At 42.9% G+C, this 21,437-nt stretch overlaps 1 protein-coding gene across 1 annotated transcript in view; it reads right to left on the bottom strand.

The window, feature by feature from the left end:
- Positions 1 to 8,657: 8,657 nt before the first annotated feature.
- Positions 8,658 to 21,437, bottom strand: part of Ppme1 (protein phosphatase methylesterase 1) — a 48,691-nt gene continuing 35,911 nt past the window's right edge. Inside the window, exons 8-14 of the mRNA XM_042687278.1 lie at positions 20,362 to 20,427; positions 18,690 to 18,813; positions 17,662 to 17,791; positions 16,728 to 16,772; positions 12,093 to 12,157; positions 11,067 to 11,134; positions 8,658 to 9,871 (exon numbers count right to left, since the gene is read on the bottom strand). Coding sequence (XP_042543212.1) covers positions 9,853 to 9,871; positions 11,067 to 11,134; positions 12,093 to 12,157; positions 16,728 to 16,772; positions 17,662 to 17,791; positions 18,690 to 18,813; positions 20,362 to 20,427 — 517 coding nt within the window. The 3' untranslated portion in view covers positions 8,658 to 9,852. The remainder of the gene's footprint in view (positions 9,872 to 11,066; positions 11,135 to 12,092; positions 12,158 to 16,727; positions 16,773 to 17,661; positions 17,792 to 18,689; positions 18,814 to 20,361; positions 20,428 to 21,437) is intronic.

Below are 21,437 nucleotides of genomic sequence, written 5' to 3' on the forward strand. Positions count from 1 at the left end.
AGTAAAGAAAGGCAGTGTCTAACATTCTGTTGACTTACACTCTTCTTTCAGCCTGGCTCACCTTGCCTTGACCACATGCCATCTGCTAACATTCCAGTCCTGAGTCCCTGTGCTTAGCACCCATCATCATGGCTCCTATTCTTGGGCCTCGCTGGCCCAGCCCAGCTCTTCTCTTTCCTTTCTTGGCTCAGTTTCCCTTTAAAGAGCCTTTTCCTGTTCACACTACCAGCTGGCCATTTTCTGTCATTTCAACTGATTTTCACTTTCTTCCTAGCATGTATGTGAGTTGAAATGGCGTATTTGTTCAATTCTGTTGTCCAGTTGCCTCCCTTGCAGAGTGAGAGCTTAGGCCCCCCCTCTATTTTCTAAATGCTTCTACTATAGCCATCACACTAAATTTCAGCATGAGTGTATTTGCCAGGCTGCCAGCACTAGACACTGCTCCTCATTCGTCCTGGAATCCCCAGAGTCTGGAGCAAATAAGTAGGCATTCAGCGTTTTTGCAAAGGCGTCCTTTAAGCTGCACTGTGGAGGGAATTTTTTTTTTTTTGTATGAGGAATCTTCCTTGCAGAACGACAAGCGAGCTATGGCTGCAGTGATGGGTGACGATGATATTTGAGTGCTTGTACCAAGAGAACAGAGGCCACTCAGCTCAGGTTCCTCCCCGGGGTTGTGGGTGCATCTTGCTCAGGAAGGAGCCACACAGTGAAAGGAATGGGTAGTTTGACTCCTAGGCCGTCTTTGACCCACCCCCAGGAAGGACTCTGGTGTTCTGATATCTAGCTCTCTCAGAGCCATGATGAACACCTTGTCACATCCCTGCTAACTATGTTACACATGCCAGGATGTGGGAAATCATACTAAATAACTGCCTTGCTACATGATTCCACCTGCCTCCTCCAGCCCCAGAAAAATGGAGCTAAGACAGAAAGCTATGGTCTATGGTAAAACCATTCCACTTTAGCAGAACCTGGATGTCTCAGAATTTCAGGGACAGGCTGAATCAATCGCAACATTGGCCTGCATGATGAGCACAAGGAGACTGGCATGGCATGGCTTTACAGACTTTGTGCACTCATTAATGCACATCCCAATCTGATGGGTTGGATTCAGTTATATCTGGTTTATGATGAGGTAAAGTAAGGTAACTCACCTAAGGTCCCACAGTATGGTTCCAAACCTTGCACATTGAACACATGTGCTTTTAACACTATCTGGGATATGGCAATTATCAAACTTCTTAGCCAGATGACTGAGACCCAGGACCATGTAGCTGCAAATGAAGCAAAAACTGCTTACTGAACATTTCTCAGGAGCAGGACTGGGGCTCAGCCAACGCTCTGTGGGCAGAGAGGTGCATTCCCTGGGAGCTAGGCCAGTAGGGGGAATGAGGCAAATATATCCTAAGTTCATTTAAGTACAATGAGAAAATGTGGCACAAAAAAGAGATATTTATCGAATACATGAATGAATTGTGTCAATCCTACTCACGTACCGCGAACATCTATTGGATGAAGACTTTGGTAGGTGCTTCATGAGAATCCAAGAGAGTGAAGCAGCTGCTTACTGCACTTGAGACCCAGTGTCAGACAGAGAGGGGAATGACGGAGAGGAAGCCTGTGTAGTGCCCATGTGAGGCTTTCACACTGGAGCACCAGGAGAACAATGGGAAGAGGGAAAATGTGTGTCTGAGCAAGACAGGAGCAGGGGCCACCCCAACTTGTCCCCTTTGCATAGAGGGGCAGGAGGGCTGTCTAGGAGGAGGAAGCAAGGCAATGTTGATTCTGGGGACTCCTGTCTAGCACCGCCACAGGAAGGACAAACTACCCTTTCATAGCACCACTCAAAGAGCCCCCTGTTTGAGGACCATAGCTACTCAAGGCAGGAAAAACCAAAGGAGCCTCTGTGTAGAGGTGGATGGGGAGACACAGACGTGTTCATAGCAGAACTATGAAATTAGCCAAGGGCTGGGGGAGATGACAGACACTTGTGTTACTCTTTGCCAGGTATTTAATGTTCATATCTTATTCCCAATCATCATCTCTTCTAAGCAAGAGTAGAAAAACGGGAGCCAATCTGGAGCTTGGGAAGTTCTACCCAAACCCACCCCTCTAGTTGTTTCCAGTCCCTTTCTGACCTTGAAATCCCTAGTTGTCTCTTCCTTAGTAGTCTCCTTCGTAGTCACCTTCAAGTTGCACAGGATCCCTCCCACCCAGAATCTGCTCTGCCTGTTTCCCCCTAATATTTGAGTGATAGGAAGCTTCTTATCTCTGCAAGAAACACACTTGGAGTTAAAATAAGAATCCTGGTGAAATTGAAAGTTCTCTCAAAGGAACAAGGTAGTAAGGTTGGCTTTCAGGCCCTGGGATATCTGGATAGAAGCCTTATTGACCACGTGTTTTGGGGCATGGCTCAGAGAGACAGATGCTCATAGGCTAACCTCTACTGTTTCAAGTTCACCACACTTTCAGAGGGAGCAAAGCTGGAAGCCCACCAGGCTCCAATGCATCTGGGGTAAGAGCCTGACACAGGAAATGATTTGCCCATAATTGTGTTGGTGTTGGAGCCAACTAGAGGCAGAGTTTCCTGGCTCAGAGATCCATGTTCTTTCCAAAGCTCCACAGGTGCTTCTTGGAACGGGAGCACAGTGGGCAAATGGCAGCAACCCTTGTTGGTGTTTCAGCAGGCACAGGCTGTTTGTGGTCCATCATTCATTCAAGGAAGCCAAATAATGGCATGTTGATGCTGCCACAGGGATGCTGTGATAACTGAGACAGAACCACCACCTGACGCACAGCTCTTCTCCTGGGTTTTGAATCGAGAGGTCTGGAAGTGGTCACTGAGAAAACTACATGTACACAAATGTGTACAGCACTATTATTCACAATAGCTCATAGGTAGGAGCAATCTAAGAGTCACAAAATATGGTGTATGTACAGAGGATTATTAGCTATAAAAATGATTGTTTTGATATTTGCTACCACAACATAGTCAGACTTTGCAAACATGCTTAATGAAATACGCCAGACATGAGTATGTATTGTCCGATTATACAAGAATTGGCAAATACTTAATGAAAATAGGTCTTCAGGAACTAGGATAGGAGGATGAGGAAATGATTGTTTGATGAGTATATTATTTCTGTTGGGAATGATAAGAAAAGTGTTTGAATATAGATGAGGTGGTGATGTGTGGTACCACAGCATTACTTACTACTATGGAATTATACACTCTGTATCATTAACAACAACGAAACCTTTAAGCCAGGCACCAGCAGCTCACTGGTAGCGTGAACCACAGCTACTCAGGATGCTAATATTTGAGAATCAAAGTTCAGAGCCAGTCTAGACAGAAATTTTTTTTTTGGGGGGGGGGGGGTCAGGTCATGGGGCCTGAATTCTGGGCACAGCTCAAGGCTAGCGCTCTACCACTTGAGCCACAGCGCCACTTCCGGCTTTTTTTTTTTGTTTATGTGGTGCTAAGGAATCGAACCCAGGGCCTCATGCATGCAAGGCAAGCGCTCTACCACTGAGCCACCTTCCCAGCCCCGGCAGAAATCTTTTATCTTCAGTTGACTAGAAAAAGAGCTAGAACTGGAGACATGGTAGACAGCCATGAGAAAAAAAGCAGAAAGCACAAGGCATCATGCCCGTACACACACACACACACACACACACACACACACACACACACACACACTCTCTCTCTCTCTCTCTCTCTCTCTCTCTCTCTCTTCTGGGCCAGAGGAAGGTTTACAGTACTGAACAGCACTCTGGCCCCAAGTACACATGAAGTGCAACTAACTGCTTGAAAGTAACTCCATCAAGTGAGGATGCAGACAGGGGACCCTAACGGGCCTTTGATATATGGGATACCTAGAAAGACGTATGGCTTTGGATAACGGGCTTTTGCCTTGCTTCCCCCTCTTTTGGTATTCTTCAACAACAATGCCCTTGCCTCAGCACTGAGGCACTTGACACTATAGGAAGCACATTTCCTGTACACCATCTATGGACATCTCATTAAACCCTCATAGCACTGTGAATTAAGTACCCTGTTTTGGAATGAGAACTTGAAGTTCTGGAAGAAGTCATATGCCCAAGGTCTCCTGACTAGTAAAAAAAAAAAAACCATGACTCTGAGTTGGGAATGTCTCCTGTCACCAGGCTTGTCTTCCATGCACCTGCCCCTTGCCCATCTCTTTCTGTTTATGGCTCAGGACTGATAGGCACACACTGGCCTGGGAATTGTGGCCTTGCTCTAATTCAGAATGTGCTGTTGGGCAGCTTAGGGAAAATCACTTTGTCACAATTGCCCTTCCCTACTGATCTGCTTGCCCTTGCCACCCCGCAAGGTGCAGTGTAGGTAAGTGTCTTAGGGTATCGTCTGTGCTATCAGTTACTATAAGCAGCTACATCAGTGTCATGCCCATTATTCAGTGTGAAAAACATTTTTCTCCATTACTCAGGGACAAAAGGCCAGCCACCTGGCTAGACTCAGGTTCCACAGTTCTGCCTGGCTCCAGGCTGAGGTTTTCTAGTAAACTGCTGAGAGAGGAAACCAGCTCAAGGAATAAGGGAACCTCTAGAGTTTACATAACTTGCTGAGCCCTGGATACAGAGAGGGTGTTGACTCTGGCCACTGATGAGGTGACCAGGCCAGAAGTTGGCTGCAAGACTAGGGACAAAACAGTTCCTGGAGGGAGCAATGGACGGTCCTGCTCTTCTGCTGCTGTTGTGGGCTCTCTTCCAAGCCCCAATTCTGATGGCAGGTCTCAACTCAATCCAACTCAGTAGGTTTTAGCCCTACTCTCTAAATCCCAGGTTGGTGTATACAGTCCATCTCCAAAAATTAAAAACATTCCTTTTTGTGATCTGTGGTCCTTTCCTAATGTTTTATACTTATCTTTACCTGGAGCACAACTGTTTCTTTACCGATCACTTTGCCTCTATTCTGGTGCCCACAAACCCATGTATTCAGGTTACCATAGAAACTTTCCTTAAAAAACTGGTCTTATCCAATGGAACAGAATAGAAGATCCAGATATAAATCCACAGGCCTACAGCCAGCTGATATTCGACAAAGGAGCCAAAGACATACAATGGAAGAAACACAGCCTCTTCAACCGCTGGTGCTGGGAAAACTGGGCAGCCACATGCAGAAAACTAAAAGTGGACCCCAGCCTATCACCATGCACCAACATCAACTCAAAATGGATTAAAGACCTTAACATTAAACCTGAATCTCTGAAACTACTGCAGGACAGAGTAGGAGAGACACTTGAACTAATAGGCACAGGAAGGAACTTCCTGAACAGAGTCCCAGGATCACAACAAGTTGGAGAGAGACTCGACAAATGGGACTACCTTAAAATAAAAAGCTTCTGCACAGCTAAATCTATCGCAACTAAGCTAGAAAGACAACCAACTAATTGGGAAAAAATATTTACCAGCAATATATCAGACAAGGGGTTAACATCCTGTATATACAGGGAACTCAAGAAACTAATCCCTCCCAAACCTAACAAACCAATTACTAAATGGGCAAGGGAACTAAAGAGGGACTTCTCAAATGAAGAAATAAAAATGGCAAAGAAACACATGAGGAAATGTTCATCATCCCTGGTGGTGAAGGAAATGCAAATAAAGACAACCCTGAGATACCACCTTACCCCAGTCAGAATGTCCCACATCCACAAATCAGCCAACGACAAATGCTGGAGGGGATGTGGAGAAAGAGGAACCCTATTACACTGCTGGTGGGAATGTACACTTATACAACCACTTTGGAAAGCAGTCTGGAGGGTCCTTAGAAAGCTAAAGATTGACCTCCCTTACGACCCAGTCATACCACTTCTAGGCATCTACCCTGAACAACAGGAACCAATATACAAGGACACGTGCACCTCCATGTTTATTGCAGCACTGTTCGCAATAGCTAGGATATGGAAACAACCTAGGTGCCCCACCACAGATGAATGGATCCAAAAATTGTGGTATCTATACACAATGGAATATTATGCAGCCATTAGAAATGACAAAATAATGGCATTTGCAGGGAAATGGATGGAGCTAGAAGGAATCATGTTGAGCGAGGTAAGCCAAGAACGAAGAGACAAACGGTACATGGTCTCCCTCATAAGTGGATGCTAAATCCAAAAGGTTAGGTGATACGACAAAACTAACAGGACTTAAGAAACAAAGAACTCCCGCTCATCTGGTTGAACCACTACTAAATATCCCCATGCTGCTGATCACAAATATGGTATATAACATGTGAACACTGTTATATATTACAGACTGTGGTAGACAATTTGCTCCAGGGAAGTTAGAATGAACTTGTGACTTTGAAATTATGTAATCATTTAATCACAATCAAAAAAAAAAAGAACCTCGGGGAAGGGAGGGAGGGAGGGGATGGTAGGGGGAAAACAATGGAGGGGGGTAACAATGTTCAAGAGGAAGTGTACTCATAACCTCGCTCATGTAACTGTAACCCTCTGTATAGTAGCTTTACAATAAAAAAAAAAACAAAAACTGGTCTTATCATTTCTCTGCCTAGTATAACTTCTGAAACATCCCATGCCTGCCTTCCTCATTTGCTCTCATCTGTCTCAGCCTATAAATCCAGCCATTGTAGTTTTCCTCTTTCTTCATGGACTTTTAGGTTTCCAGGGATTTGTCTCTGCTGTTCCCACTGCCTGAAATTGACCATTTTCCTTCACTACCATCTCCACTTTGATCTTTGAAGGCTCAACTCAAATGCTACTACTATAAAACCTTCCTAGTCGATTTCTTCTACCTGACACCTATAGACCTGGTAGTCACAATTTCTGTAATGAACTAGGACATGAAGGGTTTTGTTGTTGTTTGTACTAGAAATTGAACTCAGGGCTTCATAATGAAGCTCAGGCCTTTTGCTTTTAGTTTTTCAGGCATTCACTATTAATGCTTAGCTTCAATGAACATTCATTCTCAGCCTTCTTCCATCAAGCCTACAGGTCTTATTTCTCTGGTTACCCCCTTCTTGTTGTTAAGTTACGTGACTTAAAAGTGGCCAAACATGAGCTGCCCAGGGGGTTTCTTGTATCAGAGGGGCAGCATGATGTGGAAACAACCTAGGTCTAAACACTTGACACTGAAACATCTGAGATCAGGCAGATTTCCTTATCTGTAAATGGAATCTAAAAGAACCTACCATGTAGAGTTATTCTGAGGATAAAACGATGTCAAGTAAACTAAAAAATTTGCTGATCATTCTGACTAAACCTGGTGAACAAAGGTACATGGAGCTCCTCTGAAAACCACACAAATGACCATGCCACCCCCTAGTGGACAAGAGGGCACACAACACAAAGCTACCTCAAACTAGGTAAGGCTTTCCTGCCTCTGCTAGGAAGCTCACGCTTTACCTAGAAATAGTGAACATCGAAACCATAACTCTTAAACTTTTAAAAATGTATATACTTACCAAAATGAAGGTCAGTTCTGACTGAAAAGTTCTGGAGAGGTGAAAAACTCTGTACTAGGCCTGTAAGTGATATTGATGCTTGTGGCTCACAGACCATTCTGTAAAGGTCTGACATAATACAGACATGCCATACCTGTTTATTAAGTGTCTCCCATGTTGCCAATTACCAAGAGTGCCAGCTGACCTACTTTAACTTATACAGTCTTCCAGGCCCTGTGATTAAATTGCAGCACAGAAAATAGGTTGCTTCATCACAAAGCAAGTAAGGGGTTCTAGTTTAGGTTTGGCCCAGCGCCTATTAAGACAACTCCAATGATGTGTGGAGGGCAACCTCAGTGGAGGCAGGGAGGGAAAGAACAAGGGTATGGAAATGGCGATGAGGCCTTAAACTAGGAGTAGGTATAGGATGGAGCAGATGATATAGACTAAACAGGAGTTGGTAGCAGACTGGATGTAGAGATAAGAAAGCAAAGGTGGATGCTGGGGGCTCATGCCTCTAGTCTTAGCTACTCAGGAGGTTGAGATCTGTGGATCATGGTTCAAAGTCAGCCTGAGCAGAAAAGTCTGTGAGACTCATCTCCATTTAAATAACCACCAAAAAGCCAGAAGTGGAGTTATGGCTCAAGTAGTAGAGTGCTAGCCTTGAGCACAAAAATTCTACAGACAGCATCCATGCATAGTTCAAGTCCCAGGATTGGCACGCATGCACACATGTACATACACATACAGGCAAATAGTATGATAGAGCCTAAGTGTCCAGTCCTGAGAACTGGAGATCTGGTTGTAGCTACCTCTTACTGAGTTTACCAAAAGCAATTTTCAAGGTCAGTTTTAGAAATAGTATGAAATGGTGTTTGGCCATTTAAGAGAAACATAAGGGGATGGACCTAAGTAATTAGAGCTCAGAAGATCTGGGTTGTTTTATAGCTTGGGTGTTGGTATCAGTGAAGCTACCGTAAGTGACCTAGGTTATACAGGCAAACCCAGCCCTGTTTCTGCGCCCGTGGAGGGTCTGGGACTGAACTCTAGGTTCCCTGGACTGCAATGAAGACTGGCTCTTTATCCCACAGAGTATGCAGTTGTGATCCCAGTGACTACAGGACAGGAATTTTTCTGTAGTTTCCTAGCAATTAGCTATGTCTCCTAGCCCCCAGATTCACAGAAATAAAAACAATCTATAGATGAATAAAGGTTGGGAGATATTTATTTTCTTTAAACAAGGTCATAAATAACAAAGAAACAAAGTAGGTCCCAGACTCTGGACCATGCAGCAGGACAGGGATAGGAAGCTGTTGGGTGAAAGGTGAAGGGGGCTACGTATCACCTAAGACAGTCACAGAAAGATGGGCTTCAGGAGACTGCCCCTCCTTGCCCTTGCAAACGGCGTGCCTGGGCAGCAAGGGGAGGCTGCAGGGCTGTGATGAGGCAGTTGGATGAGGGCAACGACTGGGGAGGCTGGCTTGTTATGCTTTTATGTGGCGTGACATGGAAACCACAAATGGCAACGAGAAGCTGTGGATCTAGAAGAGGCAAGCGGGCACTCTGCACACCTCCAGGAACTAACTATGAAAATGGTTAAATCTGACTAGTAAAAACAATTCCACAGGCATTAGCCTGTGGCTTTGTGCATGGGCTGTATTTAACCTGGGTTGCTTTGTGGCAGATGAGGGCTCAAGAGTCCCCTGGAGCAGCCTGGCCTCAGCCCAGGACAGGTGCCCACACGTGGGAGGATAGTGGCTCACCCAGATGGGAGGCCATGTGCTTGGACCGGCTGGACCTGGTTTTCAGGCTGGTTTCTTGTGATGCTTGCTACCCACCACCCCTCCTGGTACCTAAGGCTGGGCTCCTGGCCTCTGGGTCTTCTGAACATGGAAGAATAAGACTGGGATTAAAAAAAAAAAAAAAAGTACCTGACCAGTATTTTATTCGAATGGATAAAATAAGGACTACCATATGCACTATCCATCCCCTAAGGCAGGGCAGAACTGTGCCAAAAGTCATTTCAAGGAGTGGCGGTCCCTAAGCCTAGAGAAACATTTGGACCCAGGTTTTCTGCCTCACACCAGCATTAGGGGCCCAGAGTGGTAGTTCTGGAGGCTTCACCATAGGCAGGGTGGGGAGAACAGGCAGGGGGTTACTCCTTTACAAGAAAGGGGTAAGAGCTAGAGACCCTGAACTGTTAAGACAAGGGCCCTGGAAAGCAATGCTGTTGGCAGGAGTACACAAAAGGGTTTGTACATGTGGGGCTGCCCGTCTGCAGGGCGCCGGTGTCACACTGGCCGGGCAGGAGGGTGAGGAGGAGACAGCGAGCGGCATCACAGTGGCCTCTGGTGCTTGTATTTACAACAGAGCTCAATGTAGAGGGGGAGGATCGGAGGTCATTAACAGCCAGGAAACACACTGTCAAGAATACAAAGAGAAGGGAAAACATATGGAACAATTATGAACTTTTCCCCAGCTTGATCAGGAAATGCTCTCTAGTAATGACCACCAAGGCTCCTGCAGGTCTGTCCCATCCCAGCCCAGCCCAACCAGTGCTACAAAGAGAGTAAGTAGTTCATCCCACCAAAATAGTGTTTGACTGGTCCAGGGACCCAAGTCAAACACTGTTATTAAGAAAAATTTCGTCTTCATGATTCCTAAGATCCGTCACTGGTTATTTGCTAGAGAGATGGTACAAGAGTGTCATTTTTGTGGCTCACTGTACCAAGATCTCATCATCTCCACTGCCTACTCTGCCTGTCTTTCAGGTGTTGGTGGTTCAGAGGTGGCTAGGACAGAAATATTTCTTCTTCAAACATACTTCTCCTGATCCCTCCCCCAAATCAGAGAAGAGACTATGCAATGGCAGGAGTGATGCTTCCTCTGGTTGATGGGCTGAGGAGCAAGGGTCTTTTGCAATAGACTAAATCTCAAGAGGTAGGCCAGAATTGCTTAGTTTGAGTCAACATGCATCTTCTTTCTCCTCAACAAGGAACATGCTATCTCTCTAATCAGATGAATCATTTTCTAGGATGAGAAGCCTGGCCTACTTTCTTCTTCTAGCCCAGTGGTTTTCTCACTTTTTGCCTCCTTGAGACATCTGGTAACAGGTGGAAACATTCTTGGTTGGCAGTACTATGTGTAAGGGGTGCTAGTAGCATCTTGAAGACCAGAAGTTCTTCTAAAACATTTTACAATGGCCAAGACAGCACTTACCCTAAAATCACTTACCCTAAAATACTGATACAGACATTGAGAACCCTGCTCTGTATTTCTACACAAACTTTATGGTATTCCCAGCTCTGCTCAGGAGGAGGCAGGAGACACAGGAAACCCATCTGGGTAAGGACTGATACCCAACCTAGCCACCTTGCAGAAGGGCACTCCAGAAGAAATGTACATTGCAATGGGGTAATTATAGCCTCTGCAACATCCCACTGGACCCTCGCATATATACTACACCAACGTGGCTTTGAGGAAACACATGCCAGGCTCTGTGTTGAGGAGGAGAATTCAGGCAGGACAAAGCAGAGATATTCATAGCCCTGTAAATATGCAAGTCTTGGGGTAGGCCAGCATTGTCGGGTTCTTATATACCCTTGCACATCCTTACCACTGGAATCCACCGATGGGCTCTGCAAACCTATGCCGGATTAGGAAAGTGGCAACAGCTTCAGCTACCTGGAAAAGGTTCAACAAAGGCTAAGTGGTGGTATTTAGGCTTGGAAATCCTGTAAACTTTTGCTAGAAGGTTAGGCTTACTGGCGTCCTCTAAGTCCCACCAGTCTGGGCAGCTTGGTAGCAAAAGGACTTCAGCTAGAGGACTACTCCTCTCCGTCCTTGCCAGTGATGGATGCAGAGAATTTACCAATTACAAAGCATCTTTCTATCCCACAGGAAGAGTACATATTAATTCTTAATTATGATTGGACCGACAGCTTCTACTAAGGAGATTTAAACCTCAGACGGAGGAAGGGTGAGTACATGTAGTCATTATATTCAAAGTACATTATGTAGAAAATGAATTTTGTGGGGGTTGGGAAGGTGGCTCAGTGGTAGAGCGCTTGCCTTGCATGCATGAGGCCCTGGGTTCCATTCCTCAGCACCACATAAGCAAAAAGAAAAACGCCGGAAGTGGCGCTGTGGCTCAAGTGGTAGAGCACTAGCCTGAGCTGAAGAGCTGAGGGACAGCACCCACGCCCAGAGTTCAGGCCCCACGACCGGACCAAAAAAAAAAAAAGAAAATGAATTTTGTAACTTGAGGGTAGGTAGGGATAAAGGGAGGAAAATGGAAGACAGAGGAAGGGGTGACACTGATCAAGAAACACTATACTCAGAACCCGACTTATGGAATTACAGCCCTTTTGTACAACTACTTAAAAATATAAAAATATAATAAAATATTAAATATGAAAAAGACCTGAACCTCAGGGTCCTGGGATGAAATACCAGGTGCCAGCACCTTGCCAGACACTACTCAAAGCCAACACCATAAGCAGCTATCAGGTATTGGCTTGGGAATCTAGTAGAGTTGCACAGGCCTCTAGCAGCTGCTGCAGAATACAAGCTGACTGACAGACTGCGGTATCCAAGGTTATTCCCCAGTTGTTCTTTTTCAGCCACTGAGACCCTCACTCACCTTGTCAGGGGCATCCTCATGGACTGCATGGCCACACTGAGGTAGGACCTGCATCTGAAACTTCCCTAGATAGGAACAAAGACAGGTGCCTTCAGGAACTATGCAAGAGCCCTCTCTGAAACACCTCTGCAGCCTTACAGATCAGCCCTGGATCCCAGGACCAGTCTCAAACCGTACCTCCTCCTCTCTCCCCCAAAAGACCTAGAATCAATTACCAAATCTTTGAGTCCAATTGCCTTCCTTTCAGCTTCTCCTTCTGTACCTTAGTGTGTATTTACTTTAGGCAAGGCACAGAGAGGAAAGTATGTCCTGCTTTCACGGGGTTTAGAGTCCAGTAAGGAAATGAAATATAAAATTAAACATTCTAATGTAGTGTGTAGTTCCTAGGATGACACTGGGCACATGGGCTATAGCCCATGGATAAAGGGAGCATCCCACATAGAAAGAATGGGCTGTAAACAGGAAGAAGGCTTGAAATAGCACTTAGATGGACTGGAGGGGTAAACGGGTACATGAAGAGTTGAAGCCATATGAAGAATTCCGAAATTTATTATTACAAAATGTTGCTATTTTAATAATTAACTATGTGTGGGGACGGGGCGGGGGGGGGGGGGGGATGGGTTGCTGGTCCCGGGGCTTGAACTCAGAGCCTGAGTACTATCCCTGAACTGTTTTTGCTTAAGGCGAGAACTCTACTACTCGAACCACAGCTCTACTTCCAACTTTTTTGGTAGTTCAATGGAGAGATGAGTTTCACAGACTTTCCTGCCCGAATTGGTACCAGAATGCTCAGATTTCAGCCTTCTGAGTACCTAGGATTATTGGCGTGGGCCACCAGTGTCTGGCATAAATACTTTTATATACTCTTATGGAACGAACACTTAAGCTTACAATTTGTGATAACAATTTGTGTAAACAGATGGGTGTGAGCATATAGTTCAGGGATAAAGCACTTGCCTAGCATGCACAAAGTCCTAGGTTTGATCCTAAGCATTGGAAAAAAAAAAAAATTAAAGCAAGAGTGAACAGAGATGACTGATAAAAAAGACCCTGAAGGAAATAAAGGAGACCCTGTCAGCCTTTACTTCACTCTCACTTTCACGTTTGACTCTTACATAAATATGCTGATCTATATCATTATCTCTATTTTACAGGTTATAAGCCCAGCCTACAGATAGAGAAAATGAACTTCTAAACCTGTTTATTCATTTACAAAATAAGGGATAAGCTCTGGAGGTCCTTGACATCACATTCTCAATCCAATTTCACAGTGCTTCAGGAAGTTTTCTACCCGTTGTTGATTCCCAAATCTACCCTATAAAATCATACAGATTACATACTTAAAGTTTCTTGAGATAATAAAACTAGTCTTCCTGTTCAAGTTGTTTCATTGGTGGAAGAACTAAGGCCATCACATTCAGGATGGCCTCTAAATGCCCTTGCTCCTGCAGGAGGCTACCTCTGGGGCTCCAGCTGAGACCTCTCTCCCTTGGATATCTTTTTTTGTTTTTTTTTTTTTTGAGTCTGGTCGTGGGACCTGAACTCTGGGCCTGGGCGCTGTCCTTCAGCTCTTCAGCTCAAGGCTAGCACTCTACCACTTGAGCCACAGAGACACTTCCGTTTTTTTTTCCTTTTTGCTTATGTGGTGCTAAGGAATCGAACCCAGGGCCTCAGGCATGCAAGGCAAGCACTCTACCACTGAGCTACCTTCCCAGCCCATTCATTCTTTTTTGAAACAGTGGGAATAAGTAATTGGGAGAATTTACACATTCTAATAACACTGTGTTGGGCACATATAAAAATAACATGATTGTAAGTAATCCTCAAAATTATTCTGTGAGATGGGAATATTTCCAAAACTGCTTCTAACCCATTTTAGACCTTAGGTTCAGAGAGCCTAAATTATTTACTCAAACTGAATTCATGAATAACTGTTGAGTTTCTAAGATCTTATAGCTTCTTCTCTTTGTTCTATGAAACGACCCTCAACCTAGCTAGTTATTAGCCATTTACTTTTTATGTCTTTAAAATAAAAGGTAGCACTGGGTATCAGTGGCTCATGACTATAATCCTAACTACTCAGAAAGTTGAGATGGAAGGATTGTGGTTTGAAGCTATTCTGGGCAGGAAAGTCCACGAGACTCCTATCTCCAATTAAGCACCAAAAAAGTTGAAGGGGGAGCTGTGGGCTCAAGTGGTAGAGCACTAGCCTTGAGCAAAAAAGGCTCAGGGACAGCACGTAGGCCCTGAGTTCAAGCCCTATGACCTGCCCACACCCACACCCACAAAACATGACATAGTTCATACTGAAGAAACAGGAGGACGTGTAACAAAATATGCTTGCTGGATATAATGAATGGCATAGGGGCTGGGAAGGTGGCTCAGTGGTAGAACGCTTGCCTTGCATGCCTGAGGCCCTGGGTTCGATTCCTCAGCACTACATAAGAAAAAAAAAAAGCTGGAAGTGGTGCTATGGCTCAAGTGGTAGAGTGCTAGCCTTGAGCTGAAGAGCTGAGGGACAGTGCCCAAGCCCAGAGTTCAGGCCCCACTACCAACCCCCCCCCCAAAAAAATATAAAATGAATGGCATAAACTGCCACCCACATTTGAATCTCACATAAATATACTAAGATATATCATTATCTCTATTCTATAGATTAAAAAAACAGAATTATGGAAGTTGGCAATTTCCTTAAGTCATAAAACCAGTAACAGTGATTCAAACCCAGGATTCTAAAGCTATCTGATTCTAAGGCTGACAAGTAACCAACACTGGTTTCAAATACTGTTTTGGTCAAGGGCAATTGCTTTTAGATAGTTTCAGGAACCTTTTCAGAGTCTTTAGTCTCTGTTTTTCAGGTGTGCTTTTTTTTAGAGAAAGAGGGCTTTGGAAAGGTTGGCTTGAATTGAAATTTAGCACACATGGGTGTTACCAATATCTGTCATTAAGATCACAGCTTCAGCTCAGGATTCAGGAAGGGAAAAATATGAGCATCCGGGGATGGAATTTTTTTTTTTAATGGTGAAAATACTGTACAGAGGGGTCACAATTACATGGGCAAGATAATGAGTACATTTCTTATCAAGCATTGTAGCCTCCTCCTTTGTTTCCCCTTCCCATCCTCTCTCCAACCCCCCCTCCCCTACCTCCCAACCTCCCTCAACCTTCCCCCCCACCAAAGTTGTAAAGTTTGTTTTCGACATAATGACTTGTCCATCTCATTGTTGCAATGGGTCTACCTGTATCCCTAGTTAAACGATTTGTTTTTTTCCCTTCCCCTCCCCAAATTATACCGACATCAAATACAGTGAAAGCAGGAGTTATACCGTGGGGGAGGGACATACAAAGCAACAAAGAAATAATCTTATAAATGTGTTAGAAACAATCGCATGAAAGAAAACAAAATTTGAATACATATCTTAGGGTTCATTTCCCTAACATCAGCTTATCTGACCTTTTCTGCTTGACTCAGACATATACTAGATATTGCAAATAAGGGAAACCATGGGACCTATGTTTCTGTGGGCCTGGCTTACTTCACTTAATATAATTTTTTCCAAGTCTTTCCATTTCCTAACAGATGGGGCAATGTCATTCTTTCTGATGGAGGCATAGAATTCCATTGTGTATATATACTGGGGATAGAATTTTGTAAATCATTCAGGAACCTTTGAAAACCTAGTATGAGGGAATATAGTTCCTTTCTTTGTGAAGAGCACCCAAAAGGCTAAAGGAACAGGTTGAAGGACATTCAAATACAAACATTCAGCACGTTTGATGGCCAGGATTAGAACTCAGGAAAGGAGTTGGATGTTTAGTTTTGGGAGTAACCAAGGTATAAATGGAAACTAAAAAGTTGTCTAAGACTAAAAAGAAAAGCAAGAGCAGGAACAAAATCTACTTAAAGCCTAAAATCTTGGTTTTGAAGTTGCCACTTCTTCTTCTCATAACCTCACAGCTGTGATGCCTGCTAGCTTAATTTTCTCCAAGACTTTTGAAAACCCACAGTAAAGCAAAAATTTACTCCAGTAAACTGCTCCTACTGCTGTCATTGCTATAGGCCCAGATACTTGTTCCTGTATACACGACACTTTTCTACTCGTTATCTCATAATCCCTTGAGGCTGGCATCAATTTTCTTGTTTTGCCAACATCAATAAGACTCAAGCTGAGGCAGGTCAAGAACTTGTTAAGGGTTAAAAAATTATTAGGAAAACATATTCAAAACAGATTTCTTCTAGAGCCCTTGCTTCAAATACTTGATCTTGTGTCTTCTAAACAGATTTTATAGCCTTTGCATTTTATTTCCCTTCCTTAAAAACTTTATAATAAAAATACTTAATAATATCACTTCACATATTATACCTCTATAATACGCTATAGTTTTGAAACACATATCATTTTAATCTTTATAACTCTTAAGCATTATAATCCTCAGTTAAAAAAATTTTTTTTTAAATCACTGTTCAAAACAGTACTTCCACATCAGGAGTTGAGGTGGATGTCAAACATAGGTCTGACTCTAAACTTCATGCTCTTTCACTGTACCTCATCATCTCAGAGGTAATTTTCACAAGACTGCCTGTTTTCCTACCCTCAGAAAAGGATTCAAGTATATAATTTTTGGGTAATTTACCTTGCATCTGTCCAATGGTCAGATCTTTATCCAATCTATCAACACCTAGAACAAAACAAAAAAAAAAAATCTGTTAAGTGGCTCACCAGAAAACAGCATGTGAAATGAGTTTTGCTATTCAAGTACTACGTAAAAATGGTTACAAAGCTGTAAACATGGTAACAGTCTTAACTGATGTTAATGTCAATCCCAATTTCTGAGGACATAGTCTCATCAGATAAAACCTTCCAGGCTGAGAATTTGCTGCAATCATTGGCGCTATCAAAGATGTTTCTGAAAATATTATGTTTCTCATAATAGTCAGGATATTCTTTTATGGCTATATGTTGCTCTAGGAAGAGCACTTGGGCTTAATCAGATATGAAAGCCAGGCCAAAGCTTTAGGGACTGGATGTGGAGAGGTTAGAGGTACAGAGGGGAGAAAATGATATTCTACTTTGTAAGTCACTACTCACTTGATGTGGTTAAATGAGGTCATAGCCAGATAACAATCTACTTACTATGATTATAGACTGAACTGTGTCTCCACTGAAGCCCTAACCCCCAATGCAACTGCAACTGAAAACTGGGCCTATGGTTAAATAAGGTCATAAGGATCGGGCTCTGATACAACAGGATTAATGCCCTTATAAGAGATATCAGACACTAGTCTTGCTTTCTCTTGGCCAGAGCACAAAGAAAAAGCAGCAGTCTACAAACCAGGAAGAGAAGTCTTAGCAGAGCTTAACCACGCTGGTAACCTGATCTCAGACTTTCAGTCTCCAGAACTGTAAGATGATATGAACCTATTATTTAAACTATCCAGTCCATGGGTATTTTGTTAAGACAGCAAGGCAACACACACACACACACACACACGCACGCACGCACGCACGCACGCACGCACGCACACACACACACACACACACGCACACACGCACGCACACGTACTTACCAGCCAAGAGCAGCAATTTAGGAATAGGACAACTGAGAAAGAGATTGGATAAGCCTCGGAACCAGCCATCCCAGTATTTTTCTGTTTTTGCCAGTTCAATTCTCCACGTATATGGATGGTCTTTCTTGGTCTGGAGGAATAAAAGGAAGTCTGAATCTCCAAGGGCATTCCCAGGATTAAGATATTCCCAGAATAAGATTAAAAACCAGGTCCCAGGGAAAAGGGAGGTAAAAAAGCTTCCTCAAAGAGATAAGCCTTAAGAGAGGTATAAGATTTGGATGTGCTTAGAATACACAATGGGAAATGGGAATTTTTTCCTATAGGAAGACTACAGGACTAGAAGTACAGAGGCAATAAAAGGCCTGATGAGAAAGCAGAGTATAGGTCATATATTCTAAGTTTTATATTTCAAAGGATCAGTTATATTAATTCTTCCTTAGTTATATTAGTTCTATCTATATTTTACAGATCATGAGATACAGAGAAGCCACATTTCAAGAACCAGTGATTGCAGGTGAACTCCTGTCCTAAAGACCTGCAGCCCAGAAAGTAGATTACACAAAGCTAAAAAAGGCAAAAAACACATTTGGGGTGGAGACCCAAGCCCAACAAAAGCAAACCATCTAGGGGAACAATGAGGGGTGAGCAAACCAAACCATCTAGGGAAACAAACAGGGACAAGCATTCTCTGGAACAGAATCTTCCTGGGACTAAACAGCACAATACAACTGCATATTCTCTGAAGCAGAGCTTTTCTGGGGCGATACAGCTATAATTCAAAGAATGGCTTACATCACCTCTAAGCTTTTCAGAGCTGAGTGAAAAGCCCCCTGTGGACAGACAAGTCATTGTCACTTAGACTAAGTATCCTAATTTCGATAACTTATCTCTAATGTTAGAGTCCCTTCCCCCTAAAATAGTTAATGGTGGACAAAAGAATGGTATTATCTTTCCCCTCTGTCCGGATCCAATCTTACTTGGAAATACCCTTTTCTCCTAATCTTTCCAAGATGAAGGCCTTCACCCACCTCCATGTCATCTTCTTTTTTCCTCTTGTTTACTGACTCACTTCCTTCTTCATCTTCTTCTTCTTCCTCTATGATTCCTTCCACTATAGATTTTGAGCCTTCTGGACTAGTAATTCCTTCACATCTAGATTAAAAAAATAATAATAAAGGCACTATCACCCATATATTTGTGATCACAAATTATCTCATACTTATACTTGTAGCTTTTTTTTGGGGGGTGGGGAGGGGTCTGGTTGTGGGGCCTGAACTCTGGGCCTGGGCGCTGTCCCTCAGCTCTTCAACTCAAGGCTAGCGCTCTACCACTAGAGCCACAGCACCACTTCCGGCTTTTTTTCTTTTTGCTTATATGGTGCTGAGGAATCGAACCCAGGGCCTCATGTATGCAAGGCAAGCGCTCTACCACTGAGCCACCTTCTCAGCCCCACTTATAGCTTTTTATAATCTTAACACTGCTCCTGGCAACAGAAGGATGTGTAGTCCCACCCAAAAAGGGAAGAACCATAGTGATGAGAGTTTTATTGGGTTTGTCTTATATAATCTTCATAGCAATTCTATGAAGTAGTCCTAAAGAGTTAAGAAAATGGCTCAGGATTACCTACCTGGTAAAGCTACAAGGCAAATTCAGGTGTAACTGACTCCAAAACCTGGTATTTATCTGCTGCACGCTGTTCACACTAGAATAAGCCTCAAAGGGAAGAGTATAAGATCCCATCTCTTGAGATACTAGAAAATGGCTATTACAATGAGCATGGCCAGCTGCTCCAAACAATTACTGCTTTTTTCTCTTGAAAATGGTACCTGCTAGGGCTGGAAATGTGGCTCAGTGGTAGAATGCTTACCTAGCATACATATGTATATAAATTATTTGTAAAAAAAAAAATAAAAATTTAAATTAGACAATAACATACACAAATACTGATTCGATTTTTGTAACATTAAAAATTATTGTTTAGGCCGGGCGCCGGTGGCTCACGCCTGTAATCCTAGCTACTCAGGAGGCTGAGATCTGAGGATCGCGGTTCAAAGCCAGCCCGGGCAGGAGAGACTGTGAGACTCCTATCTCCAATAACCACCAGAAAAACCAGAAGTGGCGCTATAGCTCAAGTGGTAGAGTGCTCGCCTTGAGCTGAAGAGCTGAGGGACAGTGCCCAGGCCCAGAGTTCAAGTCCCACGGCCGACCAAAAAAAAAAAAAAAAAAATTATTGTTTAGGTGTGATAACTGTCACTATTATAAAATTACATTGTACTTACCAATTGATTTGTTGAATTAATCTGATTCAAATTCAAATGCAATTTGACTCAATGAACCAATTTATAAGTATAAAGCATCTTTTGATCAATGTCATCCTTTCATCATTTTCTCCCCAACAATTTTTAATACTTACTTTAGAATCTACCCTTTTTAATACCTAGACATGTACTAATGTAATACAGTATTAGAAAGAAAATACTTACTGGTTTGGGATTTCTTAAAAGAAAAAATGAAGACAGGAAGGGGAGGAGAGAAATAATCTTTATGCTGGCTCCCAACTAAGCTAATCTATAAAATTATCTAAAACAATGAAAGTATTTAACATGATGGTAGAATAGATGAAAACCAAAAGCAGCAATCTGTAATTCCCTCACCATGTTTCAGCCTCTTAACAGAATGAGATACAAAGGTAAGACCTACTGTTTGACTTGGCCAACCATTGAGACACGAGCAGACTCTAGATTTCGAATCTGGCCACTCTTCACACTAGGGGAAAAGCAAAAAAGGAGAGTGGAAGTTATTCAGGATTCATCTTTTCATGTACTGGAGTCAAATAGTAATTCTGGAGATTCTGTGAGATCAGACAAAAAGCTATGGTTACCTATGTTGCCACCATCCTTAATCTGTCTATTAAGGCCATGAGCCAGACAATAAAGACGTTATTACTACCATTTCAGTTCCACAAACATTTACCAAGAGGGTACTATGTGTCAGATATGTCCTCAAGAAACATGCAACTCAATAGAATGAAAGATTAACAAATATAATGTTAATATAATAAGGAAAGGCTCACAATAATTACTTTATTTGTAATGAAGAAAACTTCCCAAAAGTCCTGGGTAAACCGAGGACTTAAGAAATTAAGCAGAATATAAAAGAGCGGTCAGTAGGTGAAGTAGTGTATGCCATGATCCTTGCTACAAGGGCGGGTGAAGTAGGAGGATCGTAGTTGTGGTCCAAAGCAAATTGGACAGTGTGAGACTGTCTGAAAAATAATAATAATAAAGGGCTGAATGTATGGCTGAAATGGCAGAACACTTGCTTACAAAGTGTGAGGCCCTGAGTTCAAACCTCAGTACCACCAAAACCAAAAGTAGATTAGGGGTTGGGGATAGCTAGTTGTAGAGTGCTTCTCTAGCCTTCCAAAGCCACCCTCAGCAAATACTCAGGTTTAAATAAAAATGCTTATTATTAAATTCATTTTTAAAGTTTGGAAAAAGGATAAATTTAGATAACTGAACCATACTTAGATTATTTTCATTGTTTATTGTTGGAAAAGCAGACAGGGTGCCTAAGGTACATGCCGAGTTGGCAGCAGTTGCATTCTCAATACTCAATGCCATTGTTTCCCAAGAACAGGATTCTTGTGTCTTAAGTAGTAAACAAGGGATAGTAAAAGACAAATATTCTGACAAGTGTATGTTAGCACAAGTCCCTCTGTCCTAGAAAAACTCTCTTGGATATGCTTTCTTGGTTGTATATTTCTACTTGATATA

This window comes from Dipodomys spectabilis, unplaced genomic scaffold (assembly GCF_019054845.1).
Source record: "Dipodomys spectabilis isolate Male_0828 unplaced genomic scaffold, ASM1905484v1 ptg000003l, whole genome shotgun sequence".
Classification (NCBI taxonomy): domain Eukaryota; kingdom Metazoa; phylum Chordata; class Mammalia; order Rodentia; family Heteromyidae; genus Dipodomys; species Dipodomys spectabilis.